This window comes from Theropithecus gelada, chromosome 20, assembly GCF_003255815.1.
Source record: "Theropithecus gelada isolate Dixy chromosome 20, Tgel_1.0, whole genome shotgun sequence".
Taxonomy (NCBI): domain Eukaryota; kingdom Metazoa; phylum Chordata; class Mammalia; order Primates; family Cercopithecidae; genus Theropithecus; species Theropithecus gelada.
In genome coordinates this window covers 35,013,105-35,035,815 of record NC_037688.1, presented here as the reverse complement: position 1 = coordinate 35,035,815, position 22,711 = coordinate 35,013,105, and the positions used below count along the sequence as shown (strand labels likewise).

Here is a 22,711-nt window from a genome sequence, read left to right as displayed (position 1 = left end):
ATATACCCTGAGCTGTGACGTGAATGCCACTGTTCAGTGAGCATTTTGCATTGGTTTTGCTATCATTCTATCCGTTGCTCTGACCCAAATGATAAACTCAGACAAGGCATATAAATATTCTGTGACTTACTGTACTAAAAGTAAAATGGGAATTACAGTACTCATACTGACCTTACAGGGCTGTTACAAGGATCAATTGATAACAATATGTAACAAAAGCAAGAAAATAGGAAATGCTGCATTTATATATTATCATTACACAGGACAAAGAACTGTAGATCATTAGTAATTTTTTTTTTGCAAAAACATTGAATGCATTGATTAAAACTATGTAGAACATTTCGAGGATATAAATTATCATGTATCTGTGTGTGCAACCTTTGGATTCACATTTGAAACTGATCTTTCAATAGGGTTTGCCCCCATCAGTGGAATGTGCTCTAAGTACCGAAGTTGTACCATCAATGAGGACACAGGACTTGGCCTTGCCTTCACCATCGCTCATGAGTCGGGGCACAAGTAAGTGGCTCTTTGACCTACTACTTTATATGAAAACTAGTTGGATGATTCATTGGCGTTTTAACCGTTGTTGACTTAGGCAGAACAAAGAGGATCAGTCTTGTGTAAAGCTTAGAATAGTTTCTGGCCATACAAAGGGCTCACTAAAGGCTAGTTATTGTTGATTTCATTCTTTTTAAACAACAGCATTTAATGGCCACACAGTACTCCTTCGTGTGCACGGATTGCAAGTTATTTAACTGAGTCTCTAGGCTGTTAGGCATTTGTTTATTTTTGTTCATGTTTTGCAGCAATGGAGACACTTCTAGCTGATTCTTTATGCACAGGAAGTAATCATGGCGAAAAATTAATTCCCAGAGTAAAATGGCACACAACTTTTTAAAAAAACTTTTGCTGCATGTACTGAATATTCTTTTAGTTGGTAACATTGCATGTACTTAATATTCTTTTAATTGGTGTTACTAAATCTTCCTTTTATGATGGAGACAACGCTATAGAGAATTTTCAAACATTTGAGCAACAGCAGCTGCATTGGAGCAAGTATACTACTTTACAAAATAATGATTTCAATGTGTAGTACTCTTCAGGTATACCCGTTTAGGAACGTTTGTGTGTGCATGTGTGTATATTTTATTCAACATACAGGAAATAACTCATATATTTTTAAAGCATCTAGTTAATTTTCGACTTAAAAAGCAAATATTCAGTAACCATAGTTGATATTTTTATATGTTGGTGCTGGTATCTTTTCTCTTCTTTCTTTTTTCTTTTTTTTTTTTTTTTTTTTTGAGACAGAGTCTCGGTCTGTCGTCTCGGCTGGAGTGCAGTGGTGTGATCTCGGCTCGCTGCAACCTCTGCCTCCCAGGTTCAAGTGATTCTCCTGCCTGTGCCTCCTGAGTAGCTGGGATTACCAGTGCCCACCACCAGGCCTGGCTAATTTTTATAGTTTTAGTAGAGATGAGGTTTCACCGTGTTGGCCAGGCTGCCTTCAGGTGATCTGCCTGCCTCGGTCTCCCAAAGTGCTGAGATTACAGGTGTGAACCACCAGGCCCGGCCAGTGCCGGTATCTTCTATGAGCTACACTTATTATCTCTAGGAAACTTAAATCTTGACAATTGTTATTGTTATCCAACAAATTTCCAATGTTACTATACACACACACACGCACACACACACACTTAGACACCCACACACACTTAGATATGAATAAGCCAATTTTTAAAATTGTAAATGGAGAAGCAAAAATGCTCATTAAGAATGATGTTTCTCATGCAAAGCAGGAAATAAAATATATGTACATATCAAATGTATGTCTAAGTTTGTTTTACCAGCATGAAGTCCAAATGAACTGATCTCACTTTTCAAAATACTGGTCATTGAAAAATTTAATTTTCTTTGTGTATGCGTTAAAATTATCCAAAATCAAAATCCAACATTTTAGATAAGGAAAAGCAGAAAATATTCTTCAGGTAGGATGCGGGAGAGAAGTCAGAGGTTGGAGAAAGGAGAGATGTAAAATAAAATACATACTTAAGTTCTAAATAACATGGCCTTATGAAGTTTTGAAATAGACAATTCCTAAGATATTTATATGGCATTTGGCACGTGCTAAAGAAAATACGTTATCATCTTCTAAAATGCTATTAAAGTAAATTTAAGAATGTTAAGTTCAAGATTAAATTCCAACTTGGTTTTCTTATGCACATAAAATTCCACTGAAGTTCTAAGTAAGTTCTTTTCCTCTAGCGTAATGGCTTCAATCTCTCCTACCCCATCTCTGTTTCTGAGATTCTTGTTCTTTTTTCTTGTGCTTTATTTATAGATTTCTTTCTGTTTTTTACTTCGGGTGCTTTATTTATAGGTTCCTTTCTGTTTCTGACTTTCACAAATATATTTAGAAAGGGTGTTTCCCAAACAAATCCCCTTAAGATCTTGGTTAGGTGAGAAGAAGAATTAAATTGGGAAAAGCTGATGATAAGAAAATGCTTTCAGTGAGTATATGTTGAGGTTATTAAATACCTGTTTTTGAGTGGTCACCTCTGAATACCTACGGAAGTCACTGATAGGATCATAGCATACGGCTGCCCTGCTACTACTTTCCTGACAAACTAGAAGGAATGCTGGAAAAATGGCCATGTTATAGACATGGGTCACAAAAAGTCATATCTTTTATTGTAACATATTTATTTGGTATAGACGACTTTCAAAGGCTAACTCTATAAATGAAATTATATCAGAATAACATTTTTATTTACATAGGAATCATATCTGCCTTATAAATATATGGTCTAAGAAACAAGTTTTATTCTTTTAAATAATGAGATTAAGAACAGTTTAAATTAATGATGAAATTCATATTTATATCCCTCCATCCTCTGCATTCCTAAAAAAAAAAAAGAACCGGAAAAGACTTTTCTCTGCACCGGATTTTTTTAGAGCAGATCGAAGACTCTTATTTCTCCATCTTCTACCACTTTAATATAGCCTGAAGTAAGCTCTGTCTTTATAGTATGTATCCTATGTGGGTATGCACATTGATGTAACATTTATTCTACCTGTCAGGATATTGGAGAATTCTTTAGGTATAATATGCATGATTCCTATTGAGTAGACCACCAAAAATTTTTTTTTTTTTTTTTTTTTTTTTTTTTTTGAGACGGGGTCTCGCTCTGTCACCCAGGCTGGAGTGCAGTGGCCGGATCTCAGCTCACTGCAAGCTCCGCCTCCCGGGTTCACGCCATTCTCCTGCCTCAGCCTCCCGAGTAGCTGGGACTACAGGCGCCCGCCACCTCGCCCGGCTAGTTTTTTGTATTTTTTTAGTAGAGACGGGGTTTCACCGGGTTCGTCAGAATGGTCTCGATCTCCTGACCTTGTGATCCGCCCGTCTCGGCCTCCCAAAGTGCTGGGATTACAGGCTTGAGCCACCGTGCCCGGCCCTAAAATTTTTATTCTATAATTACTAGACCCTTCTGTGATGAAATGGAACAAATTAAAGTTTTCTCATATAATACATCTGAAAGATAACAGTAACGGTCAAGATTTAATAGCCTTCAATAAAGGGGTTCAAGCATTTTAAAAAATGTTTATTATAAGAGAGTTTAATTATAATCAGAGTTTGTGATTTCAGCTAATGAATTTATCATAGTTGGAGAGAAGTTTTTATACCACCCTAGGCTTATGTATGAACAGTTCATAGACAGCTTAGAATCAGCATCTCTCTACACCTCCTTCCTACTCACTCTGAACTTCTTTACCATAGTTCCATGTTTGGTGACAAGAAAAGAATTTTACTGTTTGAAATAAAATAATTTGGCTGGTCCATCACTTTGGCTTAGCTTATACGTAAATTTAACTTGGCCAACATTTTCCAGCCCATACAACATGTAGCAGCTAGACCATTCTTTGCTTCTGTGGTCAGGAAATAGTATAACAAAGCCCTCAGCGCTTTTTAAATTTTCTGCGTGAGTTTTATAATAGTCTGTAGTAATTTGTCTTTCTCTGTTCCAGTTTTAATAACTCTGTCTCTCAGTTGGTTTTGTTGATGATCAAGGCATCTTTTTTCTTCCTCAGATTATCCTTCAGGAAAATGGGTTCACAAAGCAGGATTTTGTTTTCTTCATTCTGTTTCAGCTTTGGCATGATTCATGATGGAGAAGGCAATCCCTGCAGAAAGGCTGAAGGCAATATCATGTCTCCGACACTGACCGGAAACAATGGAGTGTTTTCATGGTCTTCCTGCAGCCGACAGTATCTCAAGAAATTCCTCAGGTATGACAGGTTAAATCCAGGGGTGCTCCTAGGTTTGGAGTGGTGACAGAATTGTGCTCCATAGACGTGAAAACAAATCCTCAGTGGAATTACCTTTTGATCTCTCAATAAACAGAAAGACAAATGATGATGATGATGATGATGATGACATTATTGTTGTTAAAAAAATAGATTGAAGCCTAATATTGTGCTAAATGTTCTCCACATATTTCCTCTTTCAATCCTCACAGCAATACTGTTATCCTCAATCTAGAGTTGAGAAATCAAGTCTTAGAGAGGTTAATTGTGTGGCTTAAGGTACTATCGCTGGTAAGTTGCAGAGAGAAGACTCACACTTAGATCTGTTGTGACTCTAGGATGTGTACTCAACCGTCTCTTCCCTGTGACTTCCAGAGGCTGCTAGGTATATTGTCTTTTTACTGTGACTAATTATTTCAATCTTATCAATCAATGTGTCATAGAGTATTTTTAAAATGCTCACATGGTATGAGTGTGTGTTTGTGTTTTAATGAATAGAGCATTTTCTTGTTTGACTATTGTGTCTGAAATGGCCAGGAGCTAGCTTTATGTCCAAGTGATAGCCAAGCAGGATGGTAGCTATATAAAATGCTTTTAATAACACAGAACCCTTAAGTTGCATTAGTAAAAGTAGGAGTTAGGAAATTTGCACTATTCATATTAAACAATGAACCCAAATTTGAAATACACACACACACACACACACACACACACACATATACACATACCTACCTTTTTAATCTATGTTGACCCACTAGGACACTCAGATGCTATTCCCATATCTGTTTGACCAGATGTTAGTGAAATATCTTTGGGAATTGACATTCTTGATACTTTATTTTTAACCCATACCACTGTATATTATTTGCAGATGTTTAAAGAATTAGTAAGATATATACACAAAGCATATTAAGCTTAAAGATACGTAACCAAATATGTCCAAAGGGTAGTAAAAAAATCAACAGACTTTTTGCTAGTGAGCTTTGCCATGAAGATTTTCCTGTGAGTTTTAAATTCATGATTTGGTGACTAGAATTATTTTTTCCAACTCATGTAAGAATGCAGTTAATAAGTATTGATATTAAGATCTACTTAACATAGATTGAATTTCCATTAGTATGTAGTTAAATGCTTTTGTAGTTAAATGTTATAATAATGATAACAGCAGCAGCTAACTTTACTTACTATGCTTTATTAAACATGTTATATTTTCTTGTTTGAACTGTGTAACAACCTTTATGAGAGTCATTGTCACTCATGCGCTGTATAAGAGCTACATAACTCGGTCTTGATTGCATGGTTGATTAGGACCCCCGTCTATCTCACTACAAAATTACACTTAACCACCATGCTAATTAACCTCTCAATGGTACCATATTTTAATTATTTAAGTAAGTGGAGATAAGGTGCTAAGAATATCCATGCCATCAGGACTGATTTTTGCTCTCAACAGGTTCCATCAAACATACCTAAAGGAAATTTTTCTGCCTCATGCCCCAGTTCATTATTCCTCTTGATTCTTTAGGAATGTTATTTATTTTTGTCTGTAAGGCTTATTGTGAGTTAAAGTACATCTTTGACCTCTGCTCCATTATCTGTTAAAACAAAAATACTTGATTTAAAACTCCATGAAGACAGGTACTGTGTCTGTCTGGTTTGTTTTGTACCATTAGTGCTCTGTCTAAGGTTTGCCACAGAGCAGGGACTCAGTACAAATTGTCAGATGTTGTTGAATGAGATTGTTGATGGGAGTTTTCAAATATATTAACCTTCCCCGTCTCCCGTCGAATCCCAAGCCAAATCACTTGGATGGCTAGAATTTTCAGCATCCTGTAAAACCCTGCCTGGCTGTGTACATTCCATCCTCTTAGACAGGACTCACTCTTTGGCATAAACATGGATTTGAACTTTAAACATATACCTGTTTCTCAAACCATGTTATATTTTTCTTTGCGTGAATGCATTCAGAAGTGTGTTGTCGTATATGGAAAGATCACAGATCAACAGAGTAATTAATAAGCATGTATTGTCATTACAGCACACCTCAGGCCGGGTGTCTAGTGGATGAGCCCAAGCAAGCAGGACAGTATAAATATCCGGACAAACTACCAGGACAGATTTATGATGCTGACACACAGTGTAAATGGCAATTTGGAGCAAAAGCCAAGTTATGCAGCCTTGGTTTTGTGAAGGTATGTTTGCTTGTGATTTCAAACTTACATTAAGACTCTGCAATGTGTCTGTGTCCCTAACAGAAGTGTAAACATTTGGTTTGCCAAGGCCAAGGGTTAGGGTCTGGGTTATCTCTACCATGTCAGTTGTTTGGCATGATAATTAAGTGGCAATTTTACTGTCAATGAATTATCCAGGCCTATCCACATAGACCATGCCTGCTTTAAATACCACTTGGTAGAAAATTATTTCTCTTTAAATGAAGACTCTATCCCTACTAGGAAACCTGGGAACACGAGTTTGTACCTACTGCTGATCACTGCTTCTCTTCTCTATATGATCCTATTCCCTCTTAATTTAATACATTTCAAATCATCACCATCCCAAAATACATTATATGCCCTTTATAATATAGGAAAACTATTATTAGCAGCTAGCTTTTTAAATTTTATATAAATTCAAGGTATATCTTGAGTAACATTAGTAAGATTATTCTGTCAAGTCTTCAAAGAATTATAAATTATAAAAAAGATAATTGGGAAAGTACAAAAGTCCAGGTTATAGAAATGAGAGACACCTTGTTCCGCTTGGTCAAGAATGACATTTTACTGACAGTAGTATTACAGTCTCAACTTTACTAAAAAATAGAATCATTTTTAAGTTGGTTTATTCCCAATATCCAAAGAGAAATATGGAAGTTCTAAGTAACTGAAAAATGCATGGAAATTATGGAGGTTTATAGCTCCTCTTTCCCCCTCTATTCCTGTTCCTCTTCTTCCTCCTCTTTCTCTCCCTATTCCTCCTTCTCTACCACCACCATCACCACCACCACCACCACCAACACCACCATCACCATCACCACCATCACCATCACCATCACCATCACCATCTACTATCATCTCCAGTAGTTGCTAAGTGAGCCTGTGCCCCACATAAGGCATTCTACTTAAAGATTTATTTTACGTTACCTCAATCTTCACAAAAACCCTTCAAGTGAGAATTATATTGGGCCAGGGACGGTGGCTCACCTCTGTAATCCCAGCACTTTGGGAGGCCGAGACGGGTGGATCACGAGGTCAGGAGATCCAGACCATCCTGGCTAACACGGTGAAACCCCGTCTGCACTAAAAACACAAAAAATTAGCCAGGCGTGGTGGTAGGCGCCTGTAGTCCCAGCTACACGGGAGGCTGAGGCAGGAGAATGGCATGAACCCGGGAGGCAGAGCTTGTAGTGAGCCGAGATCGCGCCACTGCACTCCAGCCTGGGTGACAGAGCGAGTCTCCGTCTCAAAAAAAAAAAAAAATAGAAAAGAAAAAAGAATTATTACCACTTTTGACCTGGAGCTCAGAAAGTACATTTAACTTGCCCAAAGCCACAAACTTTTAAATGGTAGAATTTAACAAAACAAGTCACACACATTGACATGAAATTTCCTCCTTTTCATCGGTGACTGGTACCAGTCACTATTACCCGTGTTTCCTAAACTTCAGTGATTAATATTCAGTCATTAATAACTACCTTCTTTAGTTGTGTTATCTCTATATTATTATTCACTTACTGCTTTTCTAGAAACCAATTCACATTCAAAATATAACTTCAGTCCTAAGAAATAATATGCATCAAATCATAGGTTTGATATGGGATTACATATTGTTTCTAATACAGTTTCAGTGCATAACTATTAAAATATTTTCCAGATGTCATTCACATTTTTTTGGTGTATCCTTCATGACACATGGACCTTACTTTCACGAATGGTGGTGAACCATATGTAAAAACTAACAAGTTGCCTGGGTGTAGTGGCTTATATCTGTAATCCCAAGATTTGGGGAGGCCAAGGTGGGAGGATCACTTGACGCCAGGAGTTTGAGAATAACCTGGGAAACAAAGTGAGACCCCTTCTTTACAAAAAATTTAAAAGTTAGCTGGGCTAGGGGCATGTACCTGTAGTTCCAACTACTATGGAGGCTGAGGCAGAGGGATCACTTGAGCCGAGGACTTCGAGGCTGAAATGAAGGATGATAGCACTACTGTACTCCAGCCTGGGGAACAGACGGAGACCCTATCTCTAAGAAAAAAAAACTAACAGACTGTTCTATTTGCCTGTTAAGTTGATGGTTTTGGCAGAAGTAAGTAGCCATTTACTTTGTTGAAAAAGTTTGTATCCTGATTTGCCTCTTGTTCACTTTATTCTAAAGGATTCATTATATTATTAATTACAAATTTATTACATGCTATGCAGCAAAAGCACAGTTGGTAATAAGTATGATTTTCTTTAGAAATACAAAGGAGGTTCCTAAAATTACTATTGTTCCTTCAGAAGTATGTATTTGTGGGGTACCTGGTCTGTGTCAGGCAGTGTGCGGGGCTTAAACAACCTTTTTAAATAATAGATTGTTTTCTGGGACCTCACTATATTTTTAAAAGACAGCTTCTCATTCTGCTGGTCTTTCATGGGAAACAGAGCAAACAGAAATGAAAATTTCCAAGTAAAAGATTGAATCAAACAAGGAAAGGGAAGATGAGAAAGACTTGCTTAAGAGAGAAATGATTGAAGATGGTGGTGAGGTTAATGGATAAGGTAGGGTTGTTTGATAGATTCTGAATGTAGATTGTTTTCCCCACACCTTAGCTTTTGGTATTGTTGTTAAACCTACTTATAACTTGAACCCATGGCCACACCTATGAGGATCATAAATATTGCCAGGCTCTAGCCAAGAGGAATTTCCAAAACAACAAAATTTCTTATTCATCCTGTCTAGTAGAAACAGTTTAGACCCTCTCTGGCAACGCAGGAAAGAGGTGAAGTTTGTCTTCAGGGCTTTTATTGTCCCATTGTTACTTTCTAATCTTTTCTCCTCACTTTACTTTTTTTTCCCCCTCCATGCCTCCTAGAAAGGCAGGGTTGCATAGTGATTAGAAGAAGAACAACAACAAAAAGGAACTAATTCTCAAAGTGTCCTCAAACCAGCAGGTGCAGTATATTGGCAAGACCTGAAACCTGTGAGAAATATCTCATCCCAGGCCTAAGGAATGAGAAATTTTGGGGCTAGGACCCAGAAACCCACATTCTGACAAAAGCGCTAGATGACCCTGATGCTCAATCAAGGTGGAGGATCACTGAGTTAGACAATCTTCAATTTTTTTTTTTTTTTTGAGATGGAGTCTCCCTCTGTCACCCAGGCTGGAGTGCAGTGGAGCGGTCTCGGCTTACTGCAAGCTCCACCTCCCAGGTTCACACCATTCTCCCGCCTCAGCCTCCAGAGTAGCTGGAACTACAGGCGCCCGCCACCACGCCTGGCTAATTTTTTTTTTTTTTTTTGGATTTTTTAGTAGAGACAGGGTTTCACTGTGTTAGCCAGGATGGTCTCGATCTCCTGACCTCATGATCCACCCACCTCAGCCTCCCAGAGTGCTGGGATTAGAGGCATGAGCCACTGCACCCGGCCGACAGTCTTCAATTTTGAACATTCACACATACACATTTGCCCACACAAATCTCTGGATTTGGGAGTCACATAGACCTAGGTTTAAATTTTGTTCTGAGGTTTCTTACAAGCTTGGGGAAATGACTCAACCTCCCTTAGCCTTAGAGTTCACCTTTGAAAGGTGAAGATTATAATAGTTCCTCCATGGCTCATTTGTGAGGATACATCTCTTGGTACAGTTGCATCACTCGGTAAACAATACGGTTGCTTCTAACTCTCTTCCTTATGTCTTCAGCGTCATCGCCACCATCACATTTGTCTCTTCTTCCTCAGTAGCTGCCCTGGTAAAGGCTCTGGGGCTGGCTCTTTTGGATCACTCATCACCATCTTCCCCTGCTCTCCCAGCCATGAGTTTTCTGTGTCTTCAGCATGCCAGACTTGATCTCTGTTCTCATCCAAAGAGTTCAAGAAAATGAGTTGCTAATCTTTCTAATGGTTCTGTGTTATCTGGAAAGACTCAAAGCAGGATTCCCTTTGTAACAAGTGGAGAGAGCACCCATTTGATTATTCTGCACTTTAGAAATGCTTACCAACTCCATGAGTGAACTGATGCTGTTTGTCAGAGGGTCCCAAGTGCTGTCACAGACTGACAGCTTCTGTGCTGGTTATTTTACTAAGCTAGAAGTGAGCAGCTGATCAAATGAATCCTCTTTAGCTGACCCTGTACTTCAGTAGCCAGCAGTCACTATCACATAGCAGGAACTCAGTTTTAATGTTTTTTTTTATAGACCCACTGAGAGTTTGAAGCTGAGTAGAAACTGTGGGGGGAGATATTTAAATTCTTGTGAATGTTCTCAGGCCCATCATTCTAGAGAGCATTGTATTGGAAGGATAGCAGGATCCATGTATATTTCTTCTGTCAATCAAGAAAAATGACAAGACAAGTCTCAAGCGTTTTAGGGGATTTATCTGCCAAAGTTAAGGACGCACCTGGGGGACTGGTCTATGCCTTTCTCTGAAGATGATTTTGAGGACTGCAAATTTAAAGGGGAAAGGGCGGGAAATTGAGAAGTACACAATTTTCACATAAGAGCAGGGCAGGGAACAATAGTTATTCATAGTTATTCATGCCTTTGTCTGGCTCAGAGAACCTGCAATTTTTTTTTTTTTTACATAAAATGACATAAAACAAACGGGGCAGAGGAGAAATGCAGTGAAACTGCATTTTACATAAGATAAATATAGACACAATGGGGCAGGGGATCAATCAGATATACATTTGTGTCTGGTGGGCTGGGGTGACTGCACCTGTAAAGATAAGCTATCAATTTTGATTGCCATGGTGAAACTTTAATAGCTCTCCAGGAATTTCCTTGTGGGCAAAATATGGCAGAGGCATGTAGTTTTTCATCTTGAAGCCATCTTATTTAGGAACCAAAAGGGGGAGACAGGTTTGTGTGACCCAGTTCCCAGCTTGACTTTTCTCTTTGGCTTAATGAGTTTGGGGCCCCAAAATTTAACTTTCAACTTCTTTTCACACTTCTTTCAAGAAATGACATCAGGATTAATGAATGGAGAATAACTAGAAACTTCCTAGTATGGAATCATACTATTTGATGGTGTTATACTATTACTTTGTAATATACCAAGTTTACTGCGTCACGTTTTAACTTCTATTAACTTTCCCCAATGCACTTACACTCCAGTGATGTTGATGTTCTTCTGTGTTTTCCAAATATTTCCTTTTTCATGTCTACAAGTCTTTGCATATGTTTCTTATTCTAGTATGCTGTGTGGCCACCCGCTGATGCTTAATCTTTTTTTTTTTTATTGTTGTTAAAGATTCAGTTCAAGTGTTATCCCCTTATTTCCTCAGGGAGATTTAAACATTTCTTTCTCTGGGCTCCACTTCTAGCTTATGTGTCACTTTTATAAACTTGTGATACAGTTTAACTGTGTATACACATCTGTTGCCTTCGTTGATGGAGAGTATCTGCCATGCCTAGCATGTGCCGGATGTCATATCAGATACTCAGTATTATTTATTGGGCTTACAGTGGTAACCAAAGCTCACATGTTTTAGCACTCCCATTTCCATAAAGTAGAAGATGTCCCCTCTCCCTCTTCTCTCATCTCTCCTCAAGAAAGCAGGAGTGACTTATCTGATCGACCATTTTAAGACTATTTCCGAGCAGGCATGCCACGGTACCATCTCAGCATCTTCTCTCTTGTGCTGCCTGTCTGCAGGATACACACTTCTCTTCTGCCACCCTGGAGGTTGCCTGCCTCGGATGGGAGAGTTGTGTCTGCCTCCTCTACCTGCAAGTGTGAAGGGATCGTTAGTCTAATGCAGTGGAGATAGTGTTAGAAGACCTATCTGGCCACAAATCTCAGCCACATTCCCCAATTCAGGATTATCAGTAATAAGGTTATTATCTATATTTCCATTTCTTAGACTCCAATGTCTTATTTATCTAGTGGTGGAAGAGACAGGAACATTACTTATTGTCCCCCCTGAATCCAACAGAAAGGAAATTGAAGTTAAATAATCTGATCAAGATTAGGCAGAAAGTGTTAGTACACAGGAAAACAAAAGGCCCAGATTTTAGAGTCAAAATTGTAATGATATCTATATGTGAATGAACTCATAGAAAATTGAGGGTAAAATACTCTTTCCATCCTATAATAATAACTACTATTTATTCAGTGCTTATTATGTATCAAATAGTACTTTAAGCACATGATACATATTAATAGTTCCGTATCTTTGGGGCATGTGCTATTATTCACATTTTCTAAATAAGGAATCTAAAGTACATAAAAATAAATGTTTTACTAAGCTTTATATGAGCAAATGGTAGAACTAAAATTGGATCTGGGTAGCACATTCTCTTAACCATTATACTATACTGCCTCTCATATTATCTACCTAGAAAAAACATAAAATGGTACCAGTGCCAACCCCCTTACCCAAAAAGGAGGGGAGGAGCAAAATACTAAATGAATGTATTACAGAAGAAGACATACACATAGTCAAACACATGAAATGGTGCTCAATATCAATCACTCTCAGGAATATATAAAATAAATTACAATGAGGCAGCACTGTACACTGACTGGCATGGGGAATATTAAAAAGACTGACACCACCAAATGATACCAGAGACCAGGAGCAACTGGAACTCTGCATATTGCTGATGAGTGCATAAAGCGGCATAATCACTTTGGAAATGGTTTGGCAGAGCTGTTTCAATGTAGAAAGTTAAACATACCGTTACCCTCTGACCCAGCAAATGTACTCCAGGGTATTTGCCTGAAATAAATAAAGGCCTGTGTTCATAAAAGGGCTTGTCCAAGAATATTCTTAGCTACTATTTGATTCATAAGAAGCCAAAGACTGGATACAACTTACATGTCCTGCAAAAGGTGAATGTACAAGCAGATTAGATTTTGCTGTATTCATGTAATGGAACTCCTTTTATTAATAAAAAGGAACAAACTACTGATATACACAAAAACATGGATGACTGAAAAACATGCTGAACAAAAGAGTACATTCTGTATGGTTCCATTTATATGAAATTTAAGAGAATAGGCAGCACTCACCTATTGGTGACTGAAATCGGAATAGTGCTTGCCCCTAAGAGGGGAATTGACTGCAAAAGGGGACAAGGGGACTTTTTGGAGTGATGGAAATATTCTGCCTTGAATGTGGTGGTGTTTATAGTGGTGTATCTGCCAAAATTCATAGAACACTACACTTAAAATGAATGCATATTATTGTATAAATCATACCTCTATAAAGTTGATTTTTTTAATGGCATTGGGGCAGTTCTTGGTGACTCCTACTTGTAAATTGTTAACTTTACTTTTAAATTATTGCTTAGCTTAAAAGCTAGGGTAATAAAGTCAGACATACATGGGCTTAAATCCAGGCCAACTAGAGACTTACCTGCTAAAGGAAGTTGGAAGAATTTATTTAATTTCTCTGAGTCTCAATTTTCTCAGGAGCACATTGAAGAGACAGTCACACTTTCCTCACATGGCCACAATGATGATACAATGAAATAATTTATGGAAAACTCATCATCCAGTTTTTTTCACATATACTGTTTGCCAGGTTCTTTCATGTTATTATTATTTTTTTAATTCTTGAAAACCCTTAAAAATTCCAGAGTCTTTATTACAAATGAAGACTATTTTAAATCATAAAGTCCGTCATTTTTATTCATGTATTGATTTACTAAAATATATTTACTGAAGCCTACTTTGTACCAGGCACTGTTTTAGGTGCTTGGGATATATCTGAGAGAAAACACAGTTCTGTGCTCTTGTGGCTAGTTGGGGAGAAAACAAAGCACAATAAACTTTATAAATAACTAAATGATGTTGTAAATGAAGCCACATAGTGCTAAATAAGTTTGGAATAAGATAAGGAAAATTGGGAGACTGACTGGGTGGTGGCTGATTAAATTTTTTAATAGCAAGGTCACAGGAGATGAAATTTAGGCAAAGACTTGAAGGAGGTAAGAGAGAGAAAGATGCAGATAGTTGAAGAAATGGAACAGCCAGTGTAAAGACCCACTGTGGGAGCAAGATTTGAGTGTTTGCAGAGCATCAGGAAGCCAGTGTGGCTAAACCAGAGTGAGCAAGGCATAAACTGGTAGCATACAATGTCAGGGAGATAAAGGGGGCATATGACTTCATGGATGACAAGTAAGACTTTGGATTTTTCTCATGGTGAATTGACAAGACATAACAGGGTTTTGAGCAGAAAAGTGCCATGAGCTGACCGACACTCAGTTGATTTGGAAGGCTCTCCCTAGCTGAGTGCTGTCCAGCAGAACTCTCTATAATGGTGCAAATGTTCTCTGTTATCCAATATGGTAGGCACAAACTACACATGAACGTGAAATGTGACCAGTATGCCTGAGGAAGTGAATTCTTAATTTGATTTTAAGTGATGTAAATTCAGGTTTAACAAGCCACATGTAGAAAGTGACTATCATATTGGACAATACAGCTCTAGTCACTGTGTTAAAAATAAACTGGGTAAGGGTGTGGGTAAAGTAGACCTTCAAGGCTTGTGAGGAGGGCCTGGCAGTGAGCTGTGTGTCAGGTGGCTTGGAACAGGGTGGTAGAAATGGAAGTGGCCATAATTGTTTAGATTCTGGAAATATTTTGAAGGCAATGCCAATGTGTATAACCTAGTGGGAGATTTCTTGATAGAATGTGAGAGAAACAGAAGAGTCAAAGATGACTCGGATTTTTGACCAGAACTACTGGGAATATAGAGGTGTCATAGAGTGAGATGGGGACAGTGAAACATGAGACAGGTTTGGAGGAGCCGATGAAGAACTTTTATTGTGGATGTGTTCAGTTTGTAATGCTTCATGAAATTTGGTTTGCAAAAGTCATTAACATTTTTAGCATGTCGGGTTTTACTTGAAGGGGTATCCAGCCTATGGAATATAACTGGAGGTCATAGCAAGTGACAGGACAGAATAATGGATAGCATTGGGACTCTTTAAAATGTTGCCTAGTTCAAAAAAATCATATGCAGGCAACATGAGACCTTGGGGTCTCTGTGGTTATGTTTTTTTTTCCCTTAAATTAAGACTTAAGTCCAGGGAATTATAGATAAGGGAAAGTTATTTGAATATGCTGGTAAAAAGAGGGGGAGGTACAAACAAAAAAAGTTCAAACTCTGAGTTGCGTTTATTTTGAAAGGGAGCCTTCTCAAGGGGCTTTCATGGTCGTCAGAGCATGTAGTTGGCTATAATTACCCTTGACTTCTGCGCCCCACCACAGAAGAAATAACACGTTCATGCAGCCTGTCTTATTTCACTCTGGAATCCCTGTGTTTTTTTTGTTTTGCTTTGTTTTCCTGGTTCTCTCCAGCTGCCCCTTCTCTTGGGCCTGTGGCTTGGCATTGGCTACGACAGCTAGCCCTCCTTTTCTTTGGTCTGCCCTAGGGCCATTTTGGTGGCTGCCACATAGGCACTGGATATGGGTTATGGCTTTTTCCTGGCTGTAAGAAGAAAAACAGTTTAGTTCTGAAAGGCTTTCTAAGTGTAGGTTTAATCGTTTCAGTGCTATCTCTCATGCTCCCATTTCACATAAGCGGCTCTCTTACCCACATTGATTGATTTCCCTCAAACCCAGGGTGACTCAATACAACAACAGGTAGCAATGATGACCCTCATTCAGTTTGCTGGGAGGCTGCCATATGCTTTCTGCTAATGTCGGTGGCAGGTTCACGGGAAGATATATTCTAGCTTATGAGCTGTATTGAGAGTTGGGAATGGTACACGTGCCCATATCTGAGGCAGCTGGTGGTGTTGGTGTTTCTAAGTAGTGTCCTTAATATTCTTCCATTCTCCTTTTGTGGGAAGAATTTTATGGTCTACAAGACCAAAATTACTATATATATATATCTCTCTGGTTTCCCTATGTTTTCTTTTCTCAGTCCCATGGAAAGCTTTTCTTTTTTTGAGTGTTTCTGAAATATTTCTAAGCATATGCTTGCCATATTTTCTAACTGTAAAATCTACATGAAATGGAGTGTTTGAGGAATTAGGTACCTGGTTCGTTGAATTTTCAGGATTACAACAAGTAACGACAAAATTTTTTTTTCCTCCTCTCTGGTTGTTTATATTTTCCACAAAATGTACGTGTTCACATTTCTATCTTAGGAAATAGAATGTGGCCACCAAAATGGAGTCACTTTGACCTTTCCCGATGTTTCACGACATTCCATTAGTGGCGTAATTCTGAATATCAACTTTAACTGTTAGAGCTGAAAGTAATCTGGTTCCATTTCTTTATAGGCTGGAAAACTGAGGCCTGGAGAATTTGACAGCCTTCCAATACCCATCAATGGCAACTCCAGGCCCAGGGTAGTGGTTAAGTTACTAGACTCAGAAATCAGGCCAGCTTGAGGCCTGTCTTTGTTCCTGGCCAGCTCTGTGACTTTAAAGCTTCAACAGCATCAGAAGCTTGCTCAGTTTTTTCGGCTAAATGGGTTTAGATGAAGAATTAGTTCAGTTTCCACCACTAAAATGGTAATAAAAGTATTAGTTCCCTATCTAAATAAATTTCTACAAACTTAGTGTGACTTAAGGCAACACACATTTATTATCTTATAGTTCTGAAAGTAGACATTTGAAAGGGCTAAAATCAGGCCAGGCATGGTGGTGGCTCATGCCAGCAATCCCACCACTCTGGGAGGCCGAGACGGGCAGATCACCTGAGGTCAGGAGTTCCAGACCAGCCTGGCCAATGTGGTGAAACGCTGTCTCTACTAACAGTACAAAAACTGGCCGGATGTGGTGGCGCATGCTTGTAATCCCAGTTCCTCGGGAGGCTGAGACAGGAGAATCGCTCGAACCCAGGAAGTGGAGGTTGCAGTGAGCCGAGATTGCACCATTGCTCTCCAGCCTAGGTGACAGAGGGAGACCCTGTCTCAAAAAAGAAGAAGAAAGAAAGAAACAGAAAGAGCGAGAGAAAGAAGGAGAGGAAGGAAGGAAAGAAAGGAAAGAAAAGAAAGGAAAGAAAGAAAGAGCCAAAATCAGCGTGTCAGCAGGGTTTTGAAGGCCTTATGGGAGAAGCCATTTTCTTGCTTTTTTCACCTTCTGGAAGCTGCCTGCATTCCTTGGCTCATGGCTCCTCCTTCGTCTTCAAAGCCAGCAACATTCTCCTAGGTCTTTCTCAAGCTGTAATCTCTCTGGTTCTCTTCTAAGCTCCTCTTTCCCATATAAGGACCCTTGTGACTATGTTAGGCCCATGTGGAAAATTTAGGACAGTCTCTGCATCTCCATTTCAACTGATGATGAGCTCAATTGCATCCGTAACTTTAATTCTCCTTTGCTACACAACTTCACATATTCACAGGATCCCAGGATTAGGATGCGAATGTCTTTGGGGGCCATTATTCTGTGTACCACAGTCTAGCATTAGAATGAAATTATTTCATAGGTCTGGTTTGAGAATTTAATTGTCTATATATTTGAAAATTGCGATAGAGATGAAGAAGATGGGTAGGCCTGGTGACTCATGTCTGTAATCCCAGCACCATGGGAGACTGAGGTGGGTGGATCACTTTAGGTTAGGAGTTTGAGATCAGCCTGGGCAACAAAGCAAGAATGTGTCTCTACAATTAATCACTAAAATATAAACAGCACTCATAGAAAATGCTTCAGTTAAGCACACACAGGACTTTGAAAAAGCAACTGTAAAGCAGTTTTTGAAAAGATGAAAAAGGTAGTAATGATGATATATTTTGTAGAACTGCATGCGCTAGGCAAAACCATCACTTTACATGTAGTTCCTCATTTATCCTTGAGAATAAGTCTATAGAGTCAAGTGCTAATTTGATCACTGTTGTACAGGTGAGAAAACTGCAACTGAGAGGGATTCCATAACATGTCCATAGGGCATGAAACCAGGCATTTCAGGATGAGGATTTGAATCACACTTGCTTTATTCTAATCTTGATGTATTCTGCACGATGGTTATTATTATCACTATCATGAGAAACCAGATCTATCACTTCCAAGCCAAGTGTTCTCTAACTGTTGCTACCTACCTGCTGTTACTAAACACGCATGCATATCTGGATACTGTAGAAACCCCTCACTTACATAGTTGCTAAAACATATTAACTTTGGTGTTACCAACTTCACTGGCCTCTACTTTCTGAATAATTTCTCTGATTTCTGCTACCCCAAAACATAATATTGTATACAACATCTTTGAATATTTTTGTTTTTATTGTATATCACCCTTACCAGCCCCTTTTTTTCTTTCAGGACATTTGCAAATCCCTTTGGTGCCATCGAGTAGGCCACAGGTGTGAGACCAAGTTTATGCCTGCAGCGGAAGGGACCGTTTGTGGCTTGAGTATGGTAAACTGCATACTTGTTAGTTTTTAGCTCCAGAAATTTGATAAGGCCTAGAATTCAAAGTGTTTGTGTTGTGATCTTAGGATGGAATGCTTCGGCATTTTATGTCTCTGACTCCTCTTTATATTAACCAACATTATGTAGGAGCAATTATAAAGCTTAATGCTAACATAACCCAGATAGCTCAATTGTTTCAGAAGATTTTTTTTTCTTTTTTCTTTGTCTTACTGTTTTAGATAGTGGCTTGGCTCAAAATATCTCTATTTCAGTGAGCTAACAGGTTTCATTACATACCATTTTCCTTTTAAACTTGTGGTATTTAAAAAGTCTCAGGGATCAGATGTCTTGTTAGTCAAGAAATGACTGTCCCTCCAGACCAAGGCTTCTGCTACTCAGCTCAACTCACAGGACCTGTCATTGAGCTTCTGACATGCCCTATAGATTCCCATCATGTACAGTGACTTTCCTATTGAAGGGTAAGAGATTCCTCCACCTAGTGTGTACCTAAGGTCCTTTCACTGGTGAGCATCTTCTACCCAGAGAACCACCTCGATTTTGAAAGATTATGGGAGATCTCAATATTTTGAATGAAGAACTCTCATATATTTCTATTTTTCTTCCTCTTTCCCAGTAGAGTTTGGAGGGAGGGCAGGTTGCATTTGGGCTACTAGTAAATGATCCAGATTTGGGGAGTTCATTTGAAAGACCAATCAAAGAGGAGCTATGAATGACAAGAGATAATGAGATGTTACAGGTTTGCTGATCTCAATTATTGACTCTGTCTCAAGGCAGTATAAACCTATACAGAAAAAAATGGTCATTGGTTGTTTAAAGTTATTTCAAGGCTGGGTGTGATAGCTCACACCTGTAATCCCAACACTTTGGGAGGCTGAGCAGGGAGGATTGCTTGAAGCCAGGAGTTCAAGAACAGGTAACATAGCGAGACCCTATCTCTACAAAATATTAACCAGGCACGGTGGTGCATGCCTGTAGTCCCAGCAACTTGGGAGGCTGAGGGAGGAGGACCGCTTCAACACAGGAGTTTGAGGCTGCAGTGTGCTGTGATTACACCACTGTAGTCCATCCTGGGCCACAGAGTTAGGCCCTGTCTCTAAAAAAGGTATTTCATTCCACAATAATTTATTGACTACTAGATATGGGGAACAGGAGACTCTGGGGATATAGAGATGAATAAACCACAGTTGTATTTCTTTAAAAATTTACAGTCCAGGCGGGGCACAGTGGCTCATGCCTGTAATCCCATCACTTTGAGAGGCCAAGGTGGGTGGATCACTTGAGGTCAGGAGTTCAAGGCTAGCTTGGCCAGCATGGTGAAACCTTGTGTCTACTAAAAATACAAAAATTTGCTGGACACGGTGGCGCATGCCTGAAATCCCAGCTACTTGGGAGGCTGAGGCATGAGAATTACTTGCATCCTGGAGGCAGAGGTTGCAGGAAGCCGAGATTGTGCCACTGAATTCCAACCTGGGTGACAGAGCGAGACTCTCTCAAAAATAAATTAAAAAAATAAAAATTTACAGTCTAGTAGGGGAAACACATACAGAAGCAAATAACGAATTCTCTCTTTAAACACACCTTCTCTAAGCAGTAGTTGCTATCAGGGCCCAGATGAAATGAGAGCTGAATCTTGCTTGAGATTAGCTATGCACTTAAAATAAACCACAACAAGTGTGTGCATCAAGATGGTTGTTGGAGTTTGGGTTAAAGTTCTTCAGTTGGATGATAGAAAGGACTTTTCAGAGAGAAACCAATATCAGAGGCAAAGGCACAGATTTCTGATATTTATTAGGACGCTTATTCACTATCTCTTAAAAAGGTTTGTAATTTTTAACTCTTTATTTTAAAGAAAATGAACATTTTAAAAATTGAGGAGTTATGTGCAATTTTTAATCTGATAGTGGTCTTAGGGAATCCCAAGGAGGACTGTTCTTGAAAATGTTAATAGAAATGTTATGGCCATGATGATACAAAACAATGAATTAGTGGAATAATTTAAAATATAAATACTGCTCAAGTCATTTTGACTTTTGAGGCATTACAACTTAGAACTTGTAACTTGAGGATTAGTGCTTTTTGTTTTTTTTGTTTTTTTTAATTGAAAAAGCAATTGTATTACCTATAAGGGATACACAGGAAAATAATGAATGAGAAAAATAAGTGATACATCACTGAGGTCTAAAGATTGATTACATAAGCACCTCAGGTATCTACGTTCCGTGGGGAGTAAAATGTACTTGTGTTAGGCTTCAGTAAACAGAACATGAGATAAAGTCAGAAGTAAGAAAGCAAATGTCTTGATATCACTGCCTCGCCACGTTATTTTAAAACACCAGGCTACAGTTATATACTGGTGAAAAGCCCTTAACTGTAATGTCATGCTCAACAGAAAGCATCTTAATAAGTTCCATCCATCATCACTCCAGTGAAATAATTATTACACTCATATATGGGTTCCTCAGATTCTTCCTTCACCAGGAGATATAACTGGCTGCTTGTTAGACTGTAAATTTCATGAGGGCCAGTGCCCTGGTTTTACTCTTGTTTCATCTGGAGTGTCTGACACACAGTAGCAGGTACTCAATGTTTCATTTGTTTCTCTGTAACTGGAACCCAACTCTGTCCTTCCTCTTCCTTCTCTAGTCCTTTGTCCTTCAGCGCTATTTGTACTGTGAATACTCAGCCAACATGTGGCAGTATGAAAGCCACTTACTTTTTTATCTAGAGATACGTGTACACGGAAAGACAGGTTTGTACATGCTGTCTATAAAAAGATACTGGCCCAAGTCATGGCCATTCAATTGGAAATTAGATGTAATGCCAGAAATATGTATGCTGGGCCTGGGCATGGTGGCTCATGCCTGTAATCTCAGCACTTTGGGAGGCCTAGGCGGGCAGAGCGCTTGAGGTGAGGAGTTTGAGACTACACTGGCCAACATGGTGAAACCCTGTCTTTACCAAAAATACAATTAGCCGGGCATGATGGTGCATGCCTGTAATCCCAGCTACTCAGGAAGCTGAGGCAGAAGAATTACTTAAACCTGGGAGTTGGAGGCTGCAGTGAGCCGAGATCGTGTCACCGCACTCCAGCATGGGTGACACAGTGATAACCTGTCTAAAAAAACAACAAAAAAAAAAAGAAAGAAAGAAAAGAAAAATATGTATGTGTGAAAAGATGGAGCTGGGCACAGTGGCTCACATCTATAATCCCAGCACTTTGGGAGGCCAAGGTGGGTGGATCACCTGAGGTCAGGAGTTCAAGACCAGCCTGGCCAACGTGGTAAAACCCCGTCTCTACTAAAAATACAAAAATTAGCTGGGCGTAGTGGCAGGTGCCTATAGTCCCAGCTACTTGGAAGGCTGAGGCAGGAGAATCGCTTGAACCTGGGAGGCGGAGGTTGCAGTGAGCCGAGATGGCACCACTGTACTCCAGCCTGGGCAACAAGAGTGAAACTCTGTCTTAAAAAAAAAAAAAAAAAAAAAAAAAGATGGATAAACTTACAGGTGTACATATTGTAAATTTGCATTTTCTATGTAGAATTATACCTATACATGTGAATGTGTGCAAATCTGTATGTACATTCCTATATATTCCTGATTTCTACACTGATTAAAAAGCGAAAGGGAAACAATCTGATAGCAGCCTAACCTAATACTAGAATGAATACTGAAGTAATAGAACATCAAATTAATTGAATGACTGGAAGAGATCTAAACACATTTTCCAAAAAGAAATTAGATTAGAATTAAGGTACATTGGTCAGTAATTTGCCTCCAAGATGAGAAGTAGAAGTGTCCTGCTTAGAAGTTCTGGCTACTGAGTTAAATCCAGTCTCTTATACTTGCATAGTTACTTGAATAGCTCTGTTTGGCTAGTTTGTGTC

At 39.0% G+C, this 22,711-nt stretch overlaps 1 protein-coding gene across 2 annotated transcripts in view; it reads left to right on the top strand.

Moving 5' to 3' along the window:
- ADAMTS18 (ADAM metallopeptidase with thrombospondin type 1 motif 18) overlaps positions 1 to 22,711 on the top strand; it is a 152,506-nt gene that overhangs the window by 75,670 nt on the left and 54,125 nt on the right. For both annotated transcript variants that reach the window (XM_025370569.1, XM_025370570.1), the window contains exons 8-11: positions 414 to 519; positions 4,150 to 4,287; positions 6,344 to 6,497; positions 18,717 to 18,812. In XM_025370569.1, coding sequence (XP_025226354.1) covers positions 414 to 519; positions 4,150 to 4,287; positions 6,344 to 6,497; positions 18,717 to 18,812 — 494 coding nt within the window. The remainder of the gene's footprint in view (positions 1 to 413; positions 520 to 4,149; positions 4,288 to 6,343; positions 6,498 to 18,716; positions 18,813 to 22,711) is intronic.